Genomic DNA, 17,216 nt, shown 5'->3' with positions numbered 1-17,216 from the left:
TTTTTCGATGTCAGGAAGATTTCCCCTTATGGAATGAACTGTAAAAAGCGGGAAAGGCTACAGTGACATGACCCAGAATGGTTTTCCGACACCTTCAGATGCACTCTGTCACATCTTATTCATTATAAATCTCTTGTCCATGAAAAGGGGAAGTCACGGAGGAGAAAGCCTTCAGTTGTTGTACAGCAAACTGTCAGATTTTAAGTGACAAGTTCCTAATAGACCGCCGGGGATATCTCCCGCACTGATGAATGTTTTCAATTTTAGTTTGTGTTCACTGGCACTGCATATTCAGTTAATTAAAATGTATTTATCCCCACTGGGCAGTCTTTATGGCAGGAGTAAAGGAAAACACCAAAGACACACTGAAGCATAAACAGTAACTACTGTATGCAGTTTATTTTAGATTTTTATGCCCTTTGGCACGTAAGCACATAAACACATCAGTTGTTTTCTGACTTTGAGAGATATTCGTCCATGTTCATAAATACTCAATGGACAGCCCAAAGCTTTAACAAAAAGCAATTTGATTTCTCCGTAAATATTTCACAGTGACTATTATTGCCATACTAATGACTAAAGATTATTTTGCTTCACATTTTAGTATGGAGTTTATTAGCATCTTGTTTATTTAGATGCCACAGACTCGAGATACAGGCAAAAAAACAGCTTCATCGATTCCTTAAAAAACATTTGCATTTTTATGGATTGCAGGCGTAATGTATAAAGATGTGTCTGTGTAGGTTAACAGTATATCTTCATGACATATCGATTCAAATCTGCACTCTTAAACCCTGTGCTGTATAACCTTTAGTTTTATAGGAATGGAACATGATTCATTTCCAAATGTATTCATGCTCCAGTTAAACTTTCGTGTTATGAATTTGAATGTATTTATTTATTCGATGAGGGCGATGCATTTAACATAGGTCCAGTACAGAGCATGAAACTGATGTGCTGCACAGAGAGTTTGTAGCAGCTGGTAGTTTGCAACTCTTTTCCCTAGGCGGGCTTTTACCTGTACAGTGTAATTAATATAAACAGCTTTCGGTTTTAAAACAAAACACAATATATCATGAATATGAAAATACAATAAATACACATCACACAGTATTAGGGCTTTCAAGCGATTGAAAAAATGAATTTAATAATTACATGCTCTGTGAGGGATTAATCTAAATTAATTGTTTACATCAATTTTTGCTGTGATAGTATTTGAAAAATGAATTCAATTCAACTGGATTTTGGCAGATGTGTCGTAGTAAAGCTGCTGGATTTTGGACATAATTGTCCCCCCTATCCTCTACCACCAAATCTGGTCTGTAGTCCATTGCATTCTATTTTGAGCTAGTTAGTTGGTCACAGGTAGACTTACTCAGTTTACGTCTGAACGCCTGGTCAAGTGTGGCTTGACGAGGCTGGCTGCTAGCACTAGCATAAGAGGCTGTGCTAGCTTGGATCTCTGCATTCACGCGCTTCGCGTTGAGGTGATATTTCAGCCTTAAAGTACTTCGATGGTACGAAAATTTCTTACTACAGAAATTGCAGAGAACAGTGCACCTGTCAACAGTTCCATCTGGGCATTTTTTAAATGTAAATGTTCCATTCACTGGGCCAAGCAGCGTCACTTTGGCCTTCAGTAATGCACCGGGTCAAAGGGCTGATTGATGATTAATCAGTGTTCATTTGTCCGACCTGTTATTTTCTCTGTGATAAATTAATCAAAATTAATGCGTTATTTTGGCAGCCCCTCACAGTACACATACCACCATATGCTAACACACATACAACATATAGCAATACACCATTTATTTTACAGTTGGTTAAAAATGCATACAGCTCTGATTTGCCTTTATCCAGCACATAACCTTTGTGTTAAAGGCTTTTATATCTTGAATTAATTTACCAAATTCCAGTTGGCAAAGTGTTCCAGAGTTGACAGCCCTTTATGGAAAAAGCGCACTGATCAAATTTAGATCCACAATATGATATTTTACAGTTGCCATTCACCAGGCTCCTAGTTACTGTTGCCATCGTGTCTTTGGAAAGACAAAAACTTTATCTTTTCTGCTGTAACTGAGTAACTGAGAGCTTTTTCTTCTTCCAGTTGGCTTTGCTCACAGTGAAGGATCTGGAATCATCAATGGAGGGTAAACTGAAGATTATGATTTGATTCAGATAATGTTTGTGTATTTGATGAGCAAAGCATTGACATAATCTCACCTCTCTTCCCAGGCCTGGCTTGTTAGGATCCAATATGGGGAACTACCCCTGGCTGGCCGACTCTTGGCCCACTCCGAACCTCACTCACAGCAGCAAAGACTCTGTCAACTGCTGCTCTGGCAAACTGGACTCAGACAGATATTATAACAGTAAGAGCTCTCTCACTGTGACTGTTTGGTTTGATGACTCACTTCTGAATACTTAATATATCATTTTAATTGTTAATGAACTTTCGCTGCTCAGCAGTCGGCATCATGAACTACCAGAACCAGTCAGAGAAACACAGCACGGCGTCAAACGACAGTCCCATCTACAGCACCATCAACACAGCCGCTGAGGACGACCTGCTGGCGTACTACGACACCTACTCCAGTACATCATACAACCAGGGTCCGGACCCGTACAGCAGCAACCCAGTACTGTCAAACGTTGGCCTTGCGGGTCTGGAGCGAGACCTGGACCAGTGGACCATCCAGTCTGGTCAGTCTGGGTCTGAATATGCCAAGCTCCAGTACACCAAGAAAAGCAACGGTGAGGGCTTTCTTCCTCTATGATCCATGTTAATTTAAAAAAACAGTGAAACGTGTGATAACATCTCAGCTGATCTGATACAGTGTGAATGTGTAATTGCATTTCTTATGTAATGGCGACTTTACAAAGGAAATCCAAACTCTGTGTTTGCGTCTTTGTATCCATATTTCAAGTTTATAATCAGTTTTGGCCAACTTAGTTTCATCTGGGCCTTATGTGTAATGTGGCATGAAGCTTTTGAGTATTGTTGCCATGGTTACCTGCAGATAATGACACTATGCACAATGATTTTGAGCAGTGGTTTTAGTGTTTGATGCATGTTGAGACACAGCTTTTATGTCTGCCAAACAGATTGTGACCATGGTGTAAATTTAAATGGCGCAGCTCAAATAAGAGGCAGGTTGTGGCGCGGCACCTTCAACAGTGTTGTTAGATGTAGGCTTGATTTCAAATGGATAAAGCATGCTTCCTGTCTTGCATCTTCTTTTAATGATAAATAGAAATACAATGTACACTTCACATCAAACGCCACAAATGAAAAATGAAATATGGATTTTTTGCACAATAAAAAAAAAATGGAAATGCTAGAAAAGTGCAGACACATCTAAATAATGCAGGTGGAAAGCTTTGTATCGCAACAATGTGAGTAGTACATGTAAATTAATTGTGGTAAACTTCCCGCTGTCACCCAGATCTCACTGCTCATCTCTTAACTTGGATCAAAATGTCATTGCTTGAACTACAGACCATACTTCCACAAAGAGTATACATGACTTCAACGGGACTACAACGGGTCGCGCGCCGGTGACGTCATAGGTGATAGAAACATGGGATTTTGACTGGCGGCAGAGCTCTTCACACACATAAAGTGTAAATAAAAACAAATCAGTTGAGTCTTTCCCCCTCAGATGAAATGGCCAGTCAGGCTACATGCTACGGAGAGAGTTTAAGAGGTCCTGATCGCCTTCGGTACGACGAGAAAGTGAAAATGATAGGAGGTGTGTGCCCTTTTCAGCTGCCAACCTCTGTGTGGATGAATGACCCTGTCAATTCATTCATTCAATTCATGTCCTGTCGATTCATGACTTAAAATTCATTAGAATTAACTTCTTGGCTTTGAATATCTCATGTTATTGTTGAGATCAACTGAAATTAGCTAGCTAGCTAACGTTAGCCAGCTAACCTGTGATGAAGTGCCTGCTACAGACGTAGGTGTAGTGACCACAGATTTCTTCTTTCCAACATTCTTCACTCTATCCGGGAGGAAAGCAATTCTGTTTTTTTTTTGTTTTGTTTTGTTTTTTATTATTGTTTGTTGTGCAGTGAACAACGCAGCAACTTTTCGGCATTATGAACTCCTAGCTGCGACTAGCGTCTCTCCCGGGTCGAGTTCAAAACTTTCACCTAAAAGGGGGCGTGGCCGTTGTGACGGCATTGAGTGACGTTGCGTTGAAGTCATGTATAGAATTGGGTTGAGAGACCCGCCCCCTTCTCTCTCAATCTCTTGTGCTCATCAACTGTAAACCAAGTTGTTACTGTCTTTCCTATTTCTCACCTAAAATGCCTTCAGGAACATATTTGAGCTCACACATTAATTGTAATTTAAAGCCATTTCTTTCGAGTTGCCTTCCATATTGTTCCCTGTGGAAAAACGTCTGCAACGTCTTACATTACCCACCAACAGGAGTGTTTATTGGTCTGGTGCAGCGCAGTGCATTCTGGTAGCTGTAGGTTTTCTACCTCTTGAGCAAAAGCAAATGCCACTGCCCTTTTTCTCATTTTCTCTGGCCACTTGGCACCATTTCTGAAAGTCTTGCACAGACAGCCCAATTTTATAAAAAAGATAATCTCTCCAGCAGTGAAATACTTTAAGGCCAATTTGCACAATTATCAGAGACAACTTGCTCCTGGTTCTTCCTTTTTGAAAGCAGCATTAGCTTCACACTGCCACTCATTGTACCATGCCTCTGCTCTAGAAAGACCAAAAAACTAAGTACATACAGTTTGGCATTGGCAATAGGAACATTAAAAATGATGTTGTGTATGCATGGGAATAAGTGAGACAAATTCATTCATTAAAATAATGTAATGAAGTGCAATAAAGTAGCAGTTACAGAAGAGTAATTGACAATCTAATCTTATTTATGTGCCTTTTCATATTAAGTTTTCAGTCTCGTCTTAATGCCTTTGTATGCCCCATAGAAAGCACTTTGGATTGCCTTGTTGTTGTTGAGAGGTACGACTGTATACCAATGAACTTTAAGATATACATGGAAACATGCAGGATACAAGAATGTAAAGGAGTGCAGAGGCTAAGTGCTCAATCAGTTTCACATGCAGACGTTCAAGGGAACATTAAGGGGCTCTTAAATATGAAAACACTGGTCAACATAAAGAAATGTTCTTCAGGCACTCAAAAGCAGAGAAGCCTGTTGAGCATATTCAGGGCTACAACCACAGGGTCAGGGTGGAGATAATTAAAAACACAGTGACTAATCTTGTACGCAATATGACATATCGTGTTTTATCTTCATAGACAAACTGGTAAAGCAGAGGTCCGCTGGGTCCTCTTCCAGGTCAGCTCCTCTCACCTGGGTGGATGTTCTGTCGCTTCCTCTTCCTGCCAACAAAGACAAAGGTCACACGAAGACCGACAAAGAAGAAGAGCAACACAGGTGAGACTTATTTAGACTCATTTAACTTGTACATCAAGGCACCCTTTTTCCCTCTTGTAAGAACACAATTGCTCTTTGTACTAATACTGAGTTTATTTATAGCATCAAGGCCTCTGACTTTACCTACATGACAGAGAGAGTTAAGGCAGATGGATATCAAACCTGCCCTGTAACTCTGCCAAGGCTGTCAAACAAAACTTGAGTGAAGTTTGGAGTCTGGGGAGTTTTCGAATTAACAACAGTTGTGTCTGCAGGCAGTGAGTAGATTGAGCTGTGGGGATTCAGAGGGGAGCGTCTCCTCTAACTAGTTCTGACAGATTAGATTGCGGACATAACGGGGTGGGATCGGAGGGCTGTTCTGACTGTGCCGTGTCTTTTGTAATGACATTAGCCACCATCTGACAGTCTGGATTAGTACTTTCCGTTTTCAATGACACGTCCATCATTAAATTAGCCCTGACGGCGGTGAAGTGACAACACAAATCACTGAGGTGGTTCTCTCTGACTCTACATGCATTTCCATTTTCAAACGAACTTGGAAATAGATTCGTTTTTAACTATTATTTCTTTACCTATGTATGTATTTTCTTATATATAGTAGTATTGTATGTCTCTGTGAATAGAAGTGATGGATTATCTGTCCACCACTTTGGTCCTGACTAAAATTTGACATTGCCATAAAATTAGGTACAGACACTCACATCCCTAACACTGATTTAGACTTTCGAATGGTTACTGGACCAAAAGAATCAAATAACAATAGTAGTAGTAATATCTGTGATATTAAATGTATCCAGTGATTTACAGACGTCTCCCCTTCACAATGTAAGTCTACGTGAAAAGGTCTTTTTGGGCCCAGTGGCATCACAAGATGGAGTTTGGCAGTTTGGCAACTATGTCAGATTGACTTCAAAGCCTAACACTGTTCCTTAAGGTTCCTCAAACCAAATGGTGACATCACGATGGCTACATCCACTTCTTTTAAATGGTCTATGGTGATTAGTGCTAATTAGCAAATGTTGCCATGCTAATACGCTTAATTAACTAATGTTCACATTAGCATTTAGCGCGAAGCACCTCTGTGTTCACATAGCTGCTAGCATGGCTATGAACTTGTTTGTGTTCACATAGCTGCTAGCATGGCTATGAACTTGTTTTACTTACAGTCTCTTGCTCAGTTTTTCCCCCCCCTCTGAGACACATACACTCATGCTGCTGTTACTCACTGTCCGTCCTCCAGCTCTGAGGAGGAAGATGACAACTGGTGTCCTCCGCTGCCAGCCAGAACCTACCTGATGGACGCTTCCAGGGAGGAACTCTCCAGCCTGCCCTGCAAACCAGATGAGCTGTCCTGCGCAGCAACACTGATGTCTTCCTCCAAGCGAGACACTCACAAGCCCGGCGAAAGTCCACGGCTTCAGCACTTTGACCTCTTGGCGCGTCAGCAGTCAGGTTCCCAGGTCTCCCAGTCCAACCCAGATCTGTTTACCAGCACCAAAGTCCGCGTGGCCGGCGAGGTGTACCACACCAGCCAATGGGCAGAAGATTTCAAGGGGGAAAGCCTCGGAAAAGGTCGGTTCATATCCAGTTTAAAGCCTCACATCTTTGGAAGTGACTTCCCGAGAGGCGGCCACAACCACACAGTGTCATGTATAATTTAATTTATGATGTTACCCAGCAGAAAGTATTTGTACGTGGAACTCGTGTCACATTTATTCAAAGTGCAGCTCAGTGTTCTTTGGTTTCCTCTAAGTTTCCTGAGGTTGACATCAGTGTGCTTTCTTGTCAGGACAATCTCCTGCTCCCGCTGCCGAGTCGAGCCCCGCAGCCCAGGCACACAGATCCAGGAGTAAGAAGAAGACACCCAAGGATGGACAGCTCAGGCGAGAGCTACACAACCAAGCAGGTATGACACATTGTTTGTAACACATCTAACTTCAGCTTTGGTTTGGGGGAAAAAGAAACAGGAACATTTCCATTCTTAAGATTTGAGCACTAGCAGCATGGCTTTATGGATTGCAATGTCAGTCTGGTAGTCCACCACTTTGGTTCTGACTGAAATATCTCAACAGTCATCAGATGGACTGCCATTTAATTTAGTACATGCAACCATGTCCCACTAAGGCTAAATTGTACTGACTTTGGTCATCCCTTAACTTTCCATCTAGTTAAGTCAAGTTAAAATTTGCTTTATGTCCCATCAGCCCCAGCTGTACTTTGTGATTAGTACTAATCAGGAAATATTAGTATGCCAACACGCTAAGCTGTGATGGTTAACATGGTAAACATTGTACCTGCATGTTAGCATTGTAATCGTGAGCATTTTAGCTTGCTGGTGTTAGCATTTAGCTCAGCATGACAGGCATAGCTGTAGACTACCTAAATGTAAAATAATTCAGCTTGCATTATTTGTGGTCAAATCATTTTAACTAAGTCGTATTTTTAATGTCAAAGAATGCTCAAGGAAAAGTTCGACATTTTGGGAAATGTGCCTATTTGCTTTCTTACCAAGAGTTTCAAGGGGTGTTGTGTGCCACACTCTTTCTTGGCCAGGACCAGAAACATCCTGGAGTCTTCACCGGTTGCTTGGCAACTGGTCACGGCCAAGGACTACTAACTATAAAGCATTTTTCACCCACTCTGAAAAGCACACCTTGGTTAAGATGACACTTCTCCAAATCCTGGATAATGGCAACTTAATGCAGGTTTGCCTCCAAAAATCATCCACCGTAGTGCTGTTAGCTTTGACAGCAGAGCCCCTTTCAACACAAATTAGTGTTACCTATATTCTCTAGTCAGCTGGCCATCACTCCGTACCGGACAGCATATCCATTGGTATCAGTTCATTCATAAAACTGTCATTGATAAAACCCTGTTTATCTCTACTCACTACATAATATCTCCAACGGTAAATGCAATTACTTTCTAGCAAATTTATTTTATGGCAATCGCCCTGAAGTCCGTACCTCTTTTGGCTGTCACTCATTCTGTTGTGTGTTCCAGAGCCCACACATCCATACTATTTAATATGAAAAAGATGTAGTGCTGTCTCAATACAGAGTACGTTAAATGCAGTATGCCAAAAATACCAGGATTTTCTATACTTTGCAGTGTAGAATCCAGCATGCCTCTCTGGCTAATTGGACCTGAAATCCTCTGTGCAGCACAAGATACCTCACATTAACTAAGCCGCAAACAGATGACAGTTTGAGAGCTCGTTGACAGCTGTCAGAAGCCGCAACGACGACTGACAGCGCATTCAACTGACTGATGACCAGAGGAATAGTAATAATAGGAATATTAATTCTTTAAGTGAGCAAAAAAAATGACAGTAGTTACCAACAACAAAAGGACATAACTATGAAAGTAACAACAGAGAAATACATTTGTACATTGCAAAGTAACAACAGCAGAGTTCTCTGGGTACCACTTAGCCAATCGTTAATTTATTGCACGAGCTGCATCTATGCTTCTATGTCTTGTATCAGCTTGCCTCCTGTCGCTGCCTCTTGGCGAGTTTGTTATTGTAAATGAGAATTGGTTTTCAATTGATGCATCTGGTTAAATTAAGGTAAAACAAAAATAAATGAAATACTTTTGGTACATAACCCCCAGTAAAATGTCCAGTTGTCATTTTCAATCTGCGTCTTTTGTACGTAATAAACAGATATAGTTCAGAATGTTATTTAGAGCTTGAGAGATTCTTGAAGTTGGTTTTGTTACCTTTGGACAGCACCAGGCTAGCTGTTTCTCCCTGTTTCCAGGCCTTATGTCAAGCTAAGATAATCAACTGCTGGCTGTAACGTCATATTTAACGCAGAGACATAAAGGTGGTATCAATGTTCTCATCTAACTCTTGGCAGGAAAGCAAATAAATGTATTTCTAAAAAGTTGAACTGTTCCTTTAAAGCATCATGTCTGTCTGTAGTTTATTAATCAGCGCTGATCAATCATATGCAGAACTTCCCCCTCCACCAGCCCCTCCTCCTGCAGATGACTCCCTGCAGCTCTTGGCTGACGTTTTGAGCCGCAGCCGAACAGACGCTGAAAGAAAAGAGGGGAGCGACTCGCCCACTCTTCAGAAGAGGGGAGAACATTTCTCACCCCAGAGGAAAGGAACTACAAAGTGGTTATCACAGGGTAAGTGCAATATGTGATACTCACCTCTGTCGCGTCATTTTCTATCTGTCAACAACAGATGATAAAAGAACAATTTCTGTACCAACAGCCATCTTGCTTCAACAGCTGGAAGCCACATAGATTTGTATTAATATCATTTAGATCCTTCATACAAATCCCTTTGAGCTTAGAAATACCCAACTGGCACCAGTGTATGCACACTTACCCAGAGCTCTGCTTTTAATAGCAGAGTCTGCGCCATCACTTAGGGTTTAACCTATATAAATACAGCTGTAACTTGGAGTGATTTGTTTGTCATCCACAGATGAGAATGTAATCCCATATGGGCAGTCCAGCTTCCTGCCCCAGGTCCAGATGTCAGGCTACGGGTCCCTGGGTGGAGGAGTCCTTTCAAGACCCTCCACTGCTGGGCGGAGGAGAGATGAGGTATGTCTAGACTTGCTGCACAAACTGCTAAACAGACACTGCAGTCTGCATGCTGTGGGTCACAGTCAGTTCAACAGTAAACTGAGGGCTTGTCAGATTCCTTGAGACAGTGAGTTGTAGAAGTTTCCCATGGGTGTTGGGCAAGGGCCGAAAGAAGTTCTCTAACATAGTGACTCGAAAAACTCTCCAACAATCTACTGATACAAAATGGGGATCTGCAATATCATTTGGAGTGCTGTTAAAAACTCCCCACGTTTCCTTGCATGTACATATGAATGAAGCTCCTTTCCCACTGCACAAAAAAACCACTAACATCTGGCTTTTGTATTTTAAGTCAAACGCTTCATTAACTTACTTTTCCACCTCAGCCAAAAACTTTTTTTTGGATATTTTGCCTTTTTGTATTTTCAGCAGTTTTATTTTGAACATTTACATCGAAACTTATGATTATTTGTATTTCAATGAATGAAATGTCCCTCTTACTCACAATTTAAGAACAAAAAATCAGATTAAGTGACTCTTAATCAAAAGTGTTTGATCATGTTATGTGTTTATGAATTTATAAAAATGAAACAGAAAAAAACCCCTCTTAAATATGACATTCAGTATCGACCATGTTGTTCAGTAACCTCCATGTGTCTGGTAACGTGTATTTAAATGTTACTCTCAGACTTCTGCACCGTCTCATTGCTCTCTGTGTTGTGTTTGTTTTCAGAACCTCATGTAGACAGACGCCGATTACATGACATGACATCCTCCTTTTTCCTCCCTGATCTCCCGTCTTTGCAAACCATTAATCTGTTGCCATGGTATCATGAAAAAACTGAAGACTAAAGGGAAAGCATCAAGGCTTGCCATCTGCCTTTTCATTTTTGTTTTATCTTAATGATTTCATATTTATTTTTTTGTGATCTCCCTCACCTTTATCCCGTGTAAATAGACATCTTTGCAATTTTTTAAAGATGTGATAAGATGTAATACTAAAAATGGATCTTTAAAAAAAAAAAATGGTATTTTTAGGCAATGGAAAGTTAACTATGACATTATTGTACAGCAGATAAATGAATGTATCTTCTGTTTACTCCTGACCATGAAACCATGATAATGTGTGAGTTTGACGAAAGACTGGAGAAGACATGAGGCAGAAAATGTGTTAATAAATCATCATGTGGGTGTGTGAGTGTGGGTGTGTGTGTCAGTGCATGTTGTAGTGTTTGTGTGTGTAATTGTTTTTATCTCTCATCTCTGTGTGACTGTGTACTGTGGTATCCCTGTAGATCACCAGTGTGTTAGCTCTGTCAAGATTTTTAAACTGACCAATAAAACATTTATTACAAAAAAAAAGCGTGTGTGTGTTACTGTTACTGAATATCAGGGAAGGACTGCAGAAGCATTCAAGCCATGCTAGGGGCATGGCTGTAGGCTGTCCTGCACTGGTTGGTTCAGCACTTTGGTCCAGACTGGAATATCTTAAACACTATAAAGAAGAAATTTGGTAGAGACGCTAGGTTGCCCTGAGACGATAGGCCACTCGTTACAGACATGCAGAAGGTCCCACCACCTCTCTTTCATTGGAGCAGGGCACACAGATGTTACAATTTTTTAGCCACTTTCTGTTGTTTTGCATCATTTTGTAGTTGCCTTCCATCTTTTTTTTGTCTCTTTGTGGTCATTTTTGTCTCTTTGTGGTCATTTTGTGTCCCTCTTCAGCTATTTTGCATCTCTTTGTGGTCATTTTGTGTCTCTGTGGTCATTTTGCATCTTCAAGTTATTATTTTGAGTGTGTTGTTGTTTTCTAACTGTTGATGGTCATTTTTTGTCTCTCTGTAGTCATTTTGTGTCCCTCCTCGGCTATTTTGAATCTCTATGTGGTCATTTTGTGTCTCTTTGTGGTCATTTTGTGTCCCTCCAGCTATTTTGCGTCATTTTTTTGTCTCTGTGGTCATTTTGTGTCCCTCGTCAACTATTTTGCGTCACTTATTTGTCTTTCTGTGGTCATTTTGTGTCCCTCCAGCTATTTTGCGTCATTTATTTGTCTCTTTGTGGTCATTTTTGTCTCTCTGTGGTCATTTTGTGTCCCTCGTCAGCTATTTTGCGTCATTTATTTGTCTTTCTGTGGTCATTTTGTGTCCCTCGTCAGCTATTTTGCGTCATTTATTTGTCTCTTTGTGGTCATTTTTGTCTCTCTGTGGGCATGTTGTGTCCCTCTTTAGCTATTTTGCGTCATTTTTTTGTCTCTTTGTGGTCATTTTGAATCTGTTTGTGGTCATTTTTGTCTCTCTGTGGTCATTTTGTGTCCCTCTTCAGCTATTTTGCATCTCTTCATGGTCATTTTGCATCTACATGTTGTCATGTTGAGTGTATTATTGCTTTCTTACCCTTTGTGGTCATTTTTTGTCTCTCTGTGGTCATTTTGTGTCTCTGCCTGATTGGTTCATGTTTATTTGAGTAAAATTTTGTTGCTAAGAGCCAGGAGTGCCTGTGCCCGTTGGACCCATTCAGCAATTCATCCGTCGCCCTGAACTGTTGAAACTTTGGTGACTTTCTGACTTCATCTTGTGCCTTCATCAGGTCAAAAACATAATTGCCCAATTGCTTTATGAGCCCTGTACATGCGCACAATTTAATAATTTAGGCTCCCTAATTAATAATTTGTGTGCACAAATTATGTGCTGTCGATTTAATATCACATTATATATTTTGCTCCCTCCCGTCTTATAGAATAAGCTGCGGCTTATTAAAGAAGAGGATTTAGACATTTATAAAGTGCTCCAGAACCCAGAGGGTGATTTTTTATGAAGTCGGTGCAGTTTCATCAAATTTTTTACAACAAAATGGTCTGTCAACCTGTAAAATATGTTAAAGGGATATCAAAGATAAACACATTGACATTAAACACACACTTATCTCAGTCCAAGATCAAAATTAAAACTGTGTGAGGGGCATACAAACGACATGACTATCATGAAAGTGATCGGTTATGCTAAATGGAGGGCGCATATTGTAATTATGTGTTGATTGATGATCATATTATTATAGACAAGCAAAGCAGTTTTAGTTGTATAGCAGATTTTCACATGTTAGCATGACTCTTGGTGCTGCTGACATGTACAGTAGTTAATAGAAATAAGGTTTGTACTGGAAAATACTGACACATACTTTAATTTGGCCTGTAATAACTTCAGTACAAACCTTTTGAGCAAAGTGAACAAAAGATCCATCTCTATGACATGAAATGTGATGTGTGTGTGTGTGTGTGTGTGTGTGTGTGTGTGCGTGCCTGCGTGGGTGTGTGTGTGTGTGCTGGGTAATTCAGATGATTTACAGGAGTATGAAGTGAAAGAGAGGAAAAAACAGACAGACGATTGAGCTCAAATTTTTCCATCAGAGCCAAATGTCTCTGAGGAGTTTGTTATCTCGGGTTCCCAGAAAAATGGCCCTTCTGATACCAGATACTGTGGATGATTTGATGCCTTCTTGAGATTGTGGTATTGTGAGAAAGCATGTTTGTGAATTGTGGCTTAATGAAAGGAGGTAACCTTCATCCCTATGTGCTGCTCCTGAGATGCGACAGCGATGGGATATAAAAAGGCTTTCTTCATGTCTGCACCTTCATCTGCTGCATGTGCCTCTTGTGCGCAGATCTCACTGGTGTAAGTATGACAGTATTTTGGCAGGGAGGCAGTCGGATGGTGCGGAAAGTGAGTTGGACTCCACTGCCTCTGGCAAATACCCACTGGGTCCCACCAGGCTAGGAGGATAATGGTAATCCGATGCAATTTAGAAGGGTTCTACAATTTTATGCTTTTAGGCCTGTAGCAAGGATTAGGGTCTCTGCGGTTTACACCCACCGCACACACAGACACACACACACACACAGACAGCCACAGTGTGTTACTGAGGCCACTTCACATGGATTCACAAATCAACTGGAACAACAGGAAGATTTTTTTCCTCATAGAATCGTATTTTCTTTAATACATGTCATTTATTTCACTTCATAGATCCCACCCACACACGTTTTAAAGACATAGAAATACCTGCTTCGAATAATAAAATTTCAGTTTACCACATCAGACTGTAAGTTGCGTAGAGACCACAGTTGGCCTCCAAACAGGATGTGAAATACAAGCAAAATCAGGCCATATGTAGCCTATATGTCTTTAACTAAGACTTTTGGCAGCTGAATGTAAAGACAGCCTTCGAGTGTCAAACTCCATACAACTATTCTGCACAGTGACGACCAAACATCCAACTAAGTAACAATTAATAAAACACATTTTTGAGTGGAGGGGGACCTAAAATCCACATTAAATTATGGTCAACATGGCAGAAAGTTCAGTACATATACCCAAGGACAGTGGTTTCCAACTGGTGGATCGCGGCCCAGCAGTGGGCTGTAGGTTCATCCTGAATGGACCGCAAGTGACTCAGAAACATGACAAGTTTATAAATAACACTTCATTTTGAAGTACAGTGAATTTCGGCACAGAGCTTTTATTTCACAGTGCTGTTTCCCTGCTGTAGAGTGAGTGACAGACCCTCACAACAGACAGCCACTTGACAGAGACAGCAAACTAACTCGACGACATGGCCAAATGCAAGAATGACACTGAATATATTAAACTGTGTGGACCTTGAACTAATGATTAAGAAGAAATCTAGGTCCCATGGCTGGATCAGTTGGGAACCACTGCACTAGGGGGAACCTTTACAGTTACAGGGGGGCACTTGGAAAAGTAATAAGTAACTCAACTAATTTGAAAAAAAAGTTGTAATTGTCAGAATCAAGTGTATTGCTATGTAGGTGTTTACATACAAGAAATTTGCTTTGGTGTATTGGAGCACAACACAGTGACAGTAAATTCAAAAAAGCATTGCAAAAAGTCAAAGGACATAACTCCCCTTACTTTGTGCAACACAGTATATCTACACTGTGAATTATGTGTAACATTTACTCAATATTTATTTATTATGGTATCTGCCTTTGCAAGGCAACACTGTTTAAATTGTCCTTACATTGTTTTTAATTCTTTAATTCTTAATCTTATCTCATCTAATCTTATCAGAGCTGGTAGTTTGTGCATAAAAGTGCAAAACTGTCCAAAGAATGCTCAGACGTTCATGGTAGGACGTATAAAAAAAGCTATATGCAGAGTGGTCCTGAAGATGTGTGTCATGCAATGCATAAAGATGGATGTGAAGACATTGGTGTCCATGGTGGGGGACAGATGTCAATTTCAGTGGGGGTCCAGGGCCTTATTGATGAGGCCAGCAACAGTCAGGAAGAAACTGTTCTTATGGCGTGAGGCTTTGGTCCTGATGGATCCCAGCCTCCTGCCAGAGGGGAGTGTTACGAAGAGTTTGTGTTCATGGTGAGAGGGGTCGGCCACAATCTCTCTTGCCTCAGGGTCCTGGGTGAGTGCAGGTCTTAGAGGAACAGAAGACTGCAGCTAATAACCTTCTCAGTGGAGCGAATGATATGCTGCAGTGTTTAGGAGGAACATAAACAATACAATACACCATTCAGTATGAGTTCTAACACCTAATCAAAATGTGCTGCGATAAGATCATAAAACCTAGTGAGAAAATAAGCAAAGGCGTCTAAATAAAAAAGTAAAACTACTGGATAAAACAGTAGTAGTATGAATACAAACCTTTCCAACATTGAGTTAAAGAAACCAAGCCTAAACAGCCACAATTCCAGGATTACAAGAAATTATTAGCTGAAGCCCCTGTGCCAGCGGAGGATTATCCTGCTAAAGTGTCCCTAAACAAGATGTCGTATCCCTACAGGCTCTACAGGTGTTCATCTGTCTCTGACCCTGCGTGTGGGTCCAGTAAACTCATCAGGAGCTGCCGGTGTCACTGTCATTGTGGAGAGGGAAATTATTTGTAAATCCCCTTTGACACCAACACAAAGTGCTTTACATAAGACATAGAAATGCATCCAACATACAAGGCTGAAAGTAAGTAAGTAAGTAATAAGCTGAAAGTTGTCCCAAATATAACTTAATAAAATGCAGTGACAAATAGAAATGTTTTAAGCCTCAATTTAAAGGACAGATAATTAAGTAAAGCATTCTGCATCAGGGATGACTGATAGCAGAAAATGGGTTTGGGGTGAGATAAGAAGATTTTCTGGCTCAGCAGGTGAAAAAAAAAAAGTAATCATCATTCAGGTGAAAATCTCACAGTGAATTAAGATAGTAATTTTTCTATCCCATCGTGGTATAGTGGCAACAAACCTATTCGTGTGAGAGAGAATCCAACTAATGACTCAGTCTTTGGTGCAGGACTAAATAAAAGGCCCCATCTAGTGGTCCTTACTGAGACTCGCAGGGTGACTGTGGTGCCCATTTGCTGTATGTTGATGGTCATCAGTGAATGCTATAGATAGAAAGGAACTGTGTGTGGAATTTAATATAACTGCCCGGGACATCTACTGATATTCAATATGTCAAACTTTTAGTTTTACTCTAAAACTAACAGAGCTTTTGCCTGTGATTGAACTTTCTTTTTGCCACCATAAGCTGTCTCCAATGTCATCTCCGAAAATTTGGCGGTACATCCAACCAGTCTGGTGAGCCATCCAAGGACCGTTGAAACCGGCTTCTTCATCTGCAAGATCGTCTGAAACCAGCCACCTGCGGTTGTTCGCTGGCTGGATGTACTGCCAAATTTTCAGAAATAACACTGGAGACAGCTAATAGTAGTGAAATGCACATTCAGTGCACAGGCAACATCTCTGGTGAACATTCCTTACGCTCCCTCAAAACTTGCAACATCTGTGGCATGTGTTGTGTGATAAAACTGCACATTTTAGAGTGGTCTTTTATTATGACTAGCCCAGCGCACTCCTGTGTTATAATCATGTTGTTTAATCAGCCATACACTACGACTGTCAGGTGGATGGATTATGCATTATGTTAGTAAAGTGCTCACGGACACGGATTTAAACGAATTTGTAAGAGAACTGAGCCTTTTTGTGTGCAGAGACAAAAATATTAGATCTTTGATTTCAACATATTATGTGAGCAAAAAAAGTGTTGCTTTTATTTTTTTGTCGAGTGTATTTACACCTTTTCTTCATGTCAAAACATCCTCCGTGAAAAGGCTCATTAAACATGGAAACATTTTAAAGGTAGGGTCTGGAGGATTTTCCAGTTACTGTTTGTAAACACACATTCAAATTCGGCCCCTCCTATCAGGCTCAACTCT

General features: G+C 40.6%; 1 protein-coding gene across 5 annotated transcripts in view; it reads left to right on the top strand.

Annotated features, from left to right (window-relative positions):
• The window catches only part of zgc:77784 (uncharacterized protein LOC402947 homolog), a 75,052-nt gene extending 63,724 nt beyond the window's left edge, over positions 1-11,328 (top strand). For 2 of the 5 annotated variants that reach the window (XM_050070416.1, XM_050070434.1), the window contains 9 exons: positions 2,108-2,150; positions 2,236-2,372; positions 2,467-2,754; positions 5,291-5,429; positions 6,670-7,001; positions 7,219-7,335; positions 9,390-9,569; positions 9,874-9,995; positions 10,711-11,328. In XM_050070416.1, coding sequence (XP_049926373.1) covers positions 2,108-2,150; positions 2,236-2,372; positions 2,467-2,754; positions 5,291-5,429; positions 6,670-7,001; positions 7,219-7,335; positions 9,390-9,569; positions 9,874-9,995; positions 10,711-10,722 — 1,370 coding nt within the window. In that variant the 3' untranslated portion in view covers positions 10,723-11,328. The other 3 variants (XM_050070424.1, XM_050070442.1, XM_050070452.1) reach the window with 3 other exon arrangements.
• Positions 11,329-17,216: the final 5,888 nt, after the last annotated feature.

Source organism: Epinephelus moara, chromosome 2, assembly GCF_006386435.1.
Source record: "Epinephelus moara isolate mb chromosome 2, YSFRI_EMoa_1.0, whole genome shotgun sequence".
NCBI classification, from domain to species: domain Eukaryota; kingdom Metazoa; phylum Chordata; class Actinopteri; order Perciformes; family Serranidae; genus Epinephelus; species Epinephelus moara.
This window is presented reverse-complemented; position numbering and strand designations above follow the sequence as displayed.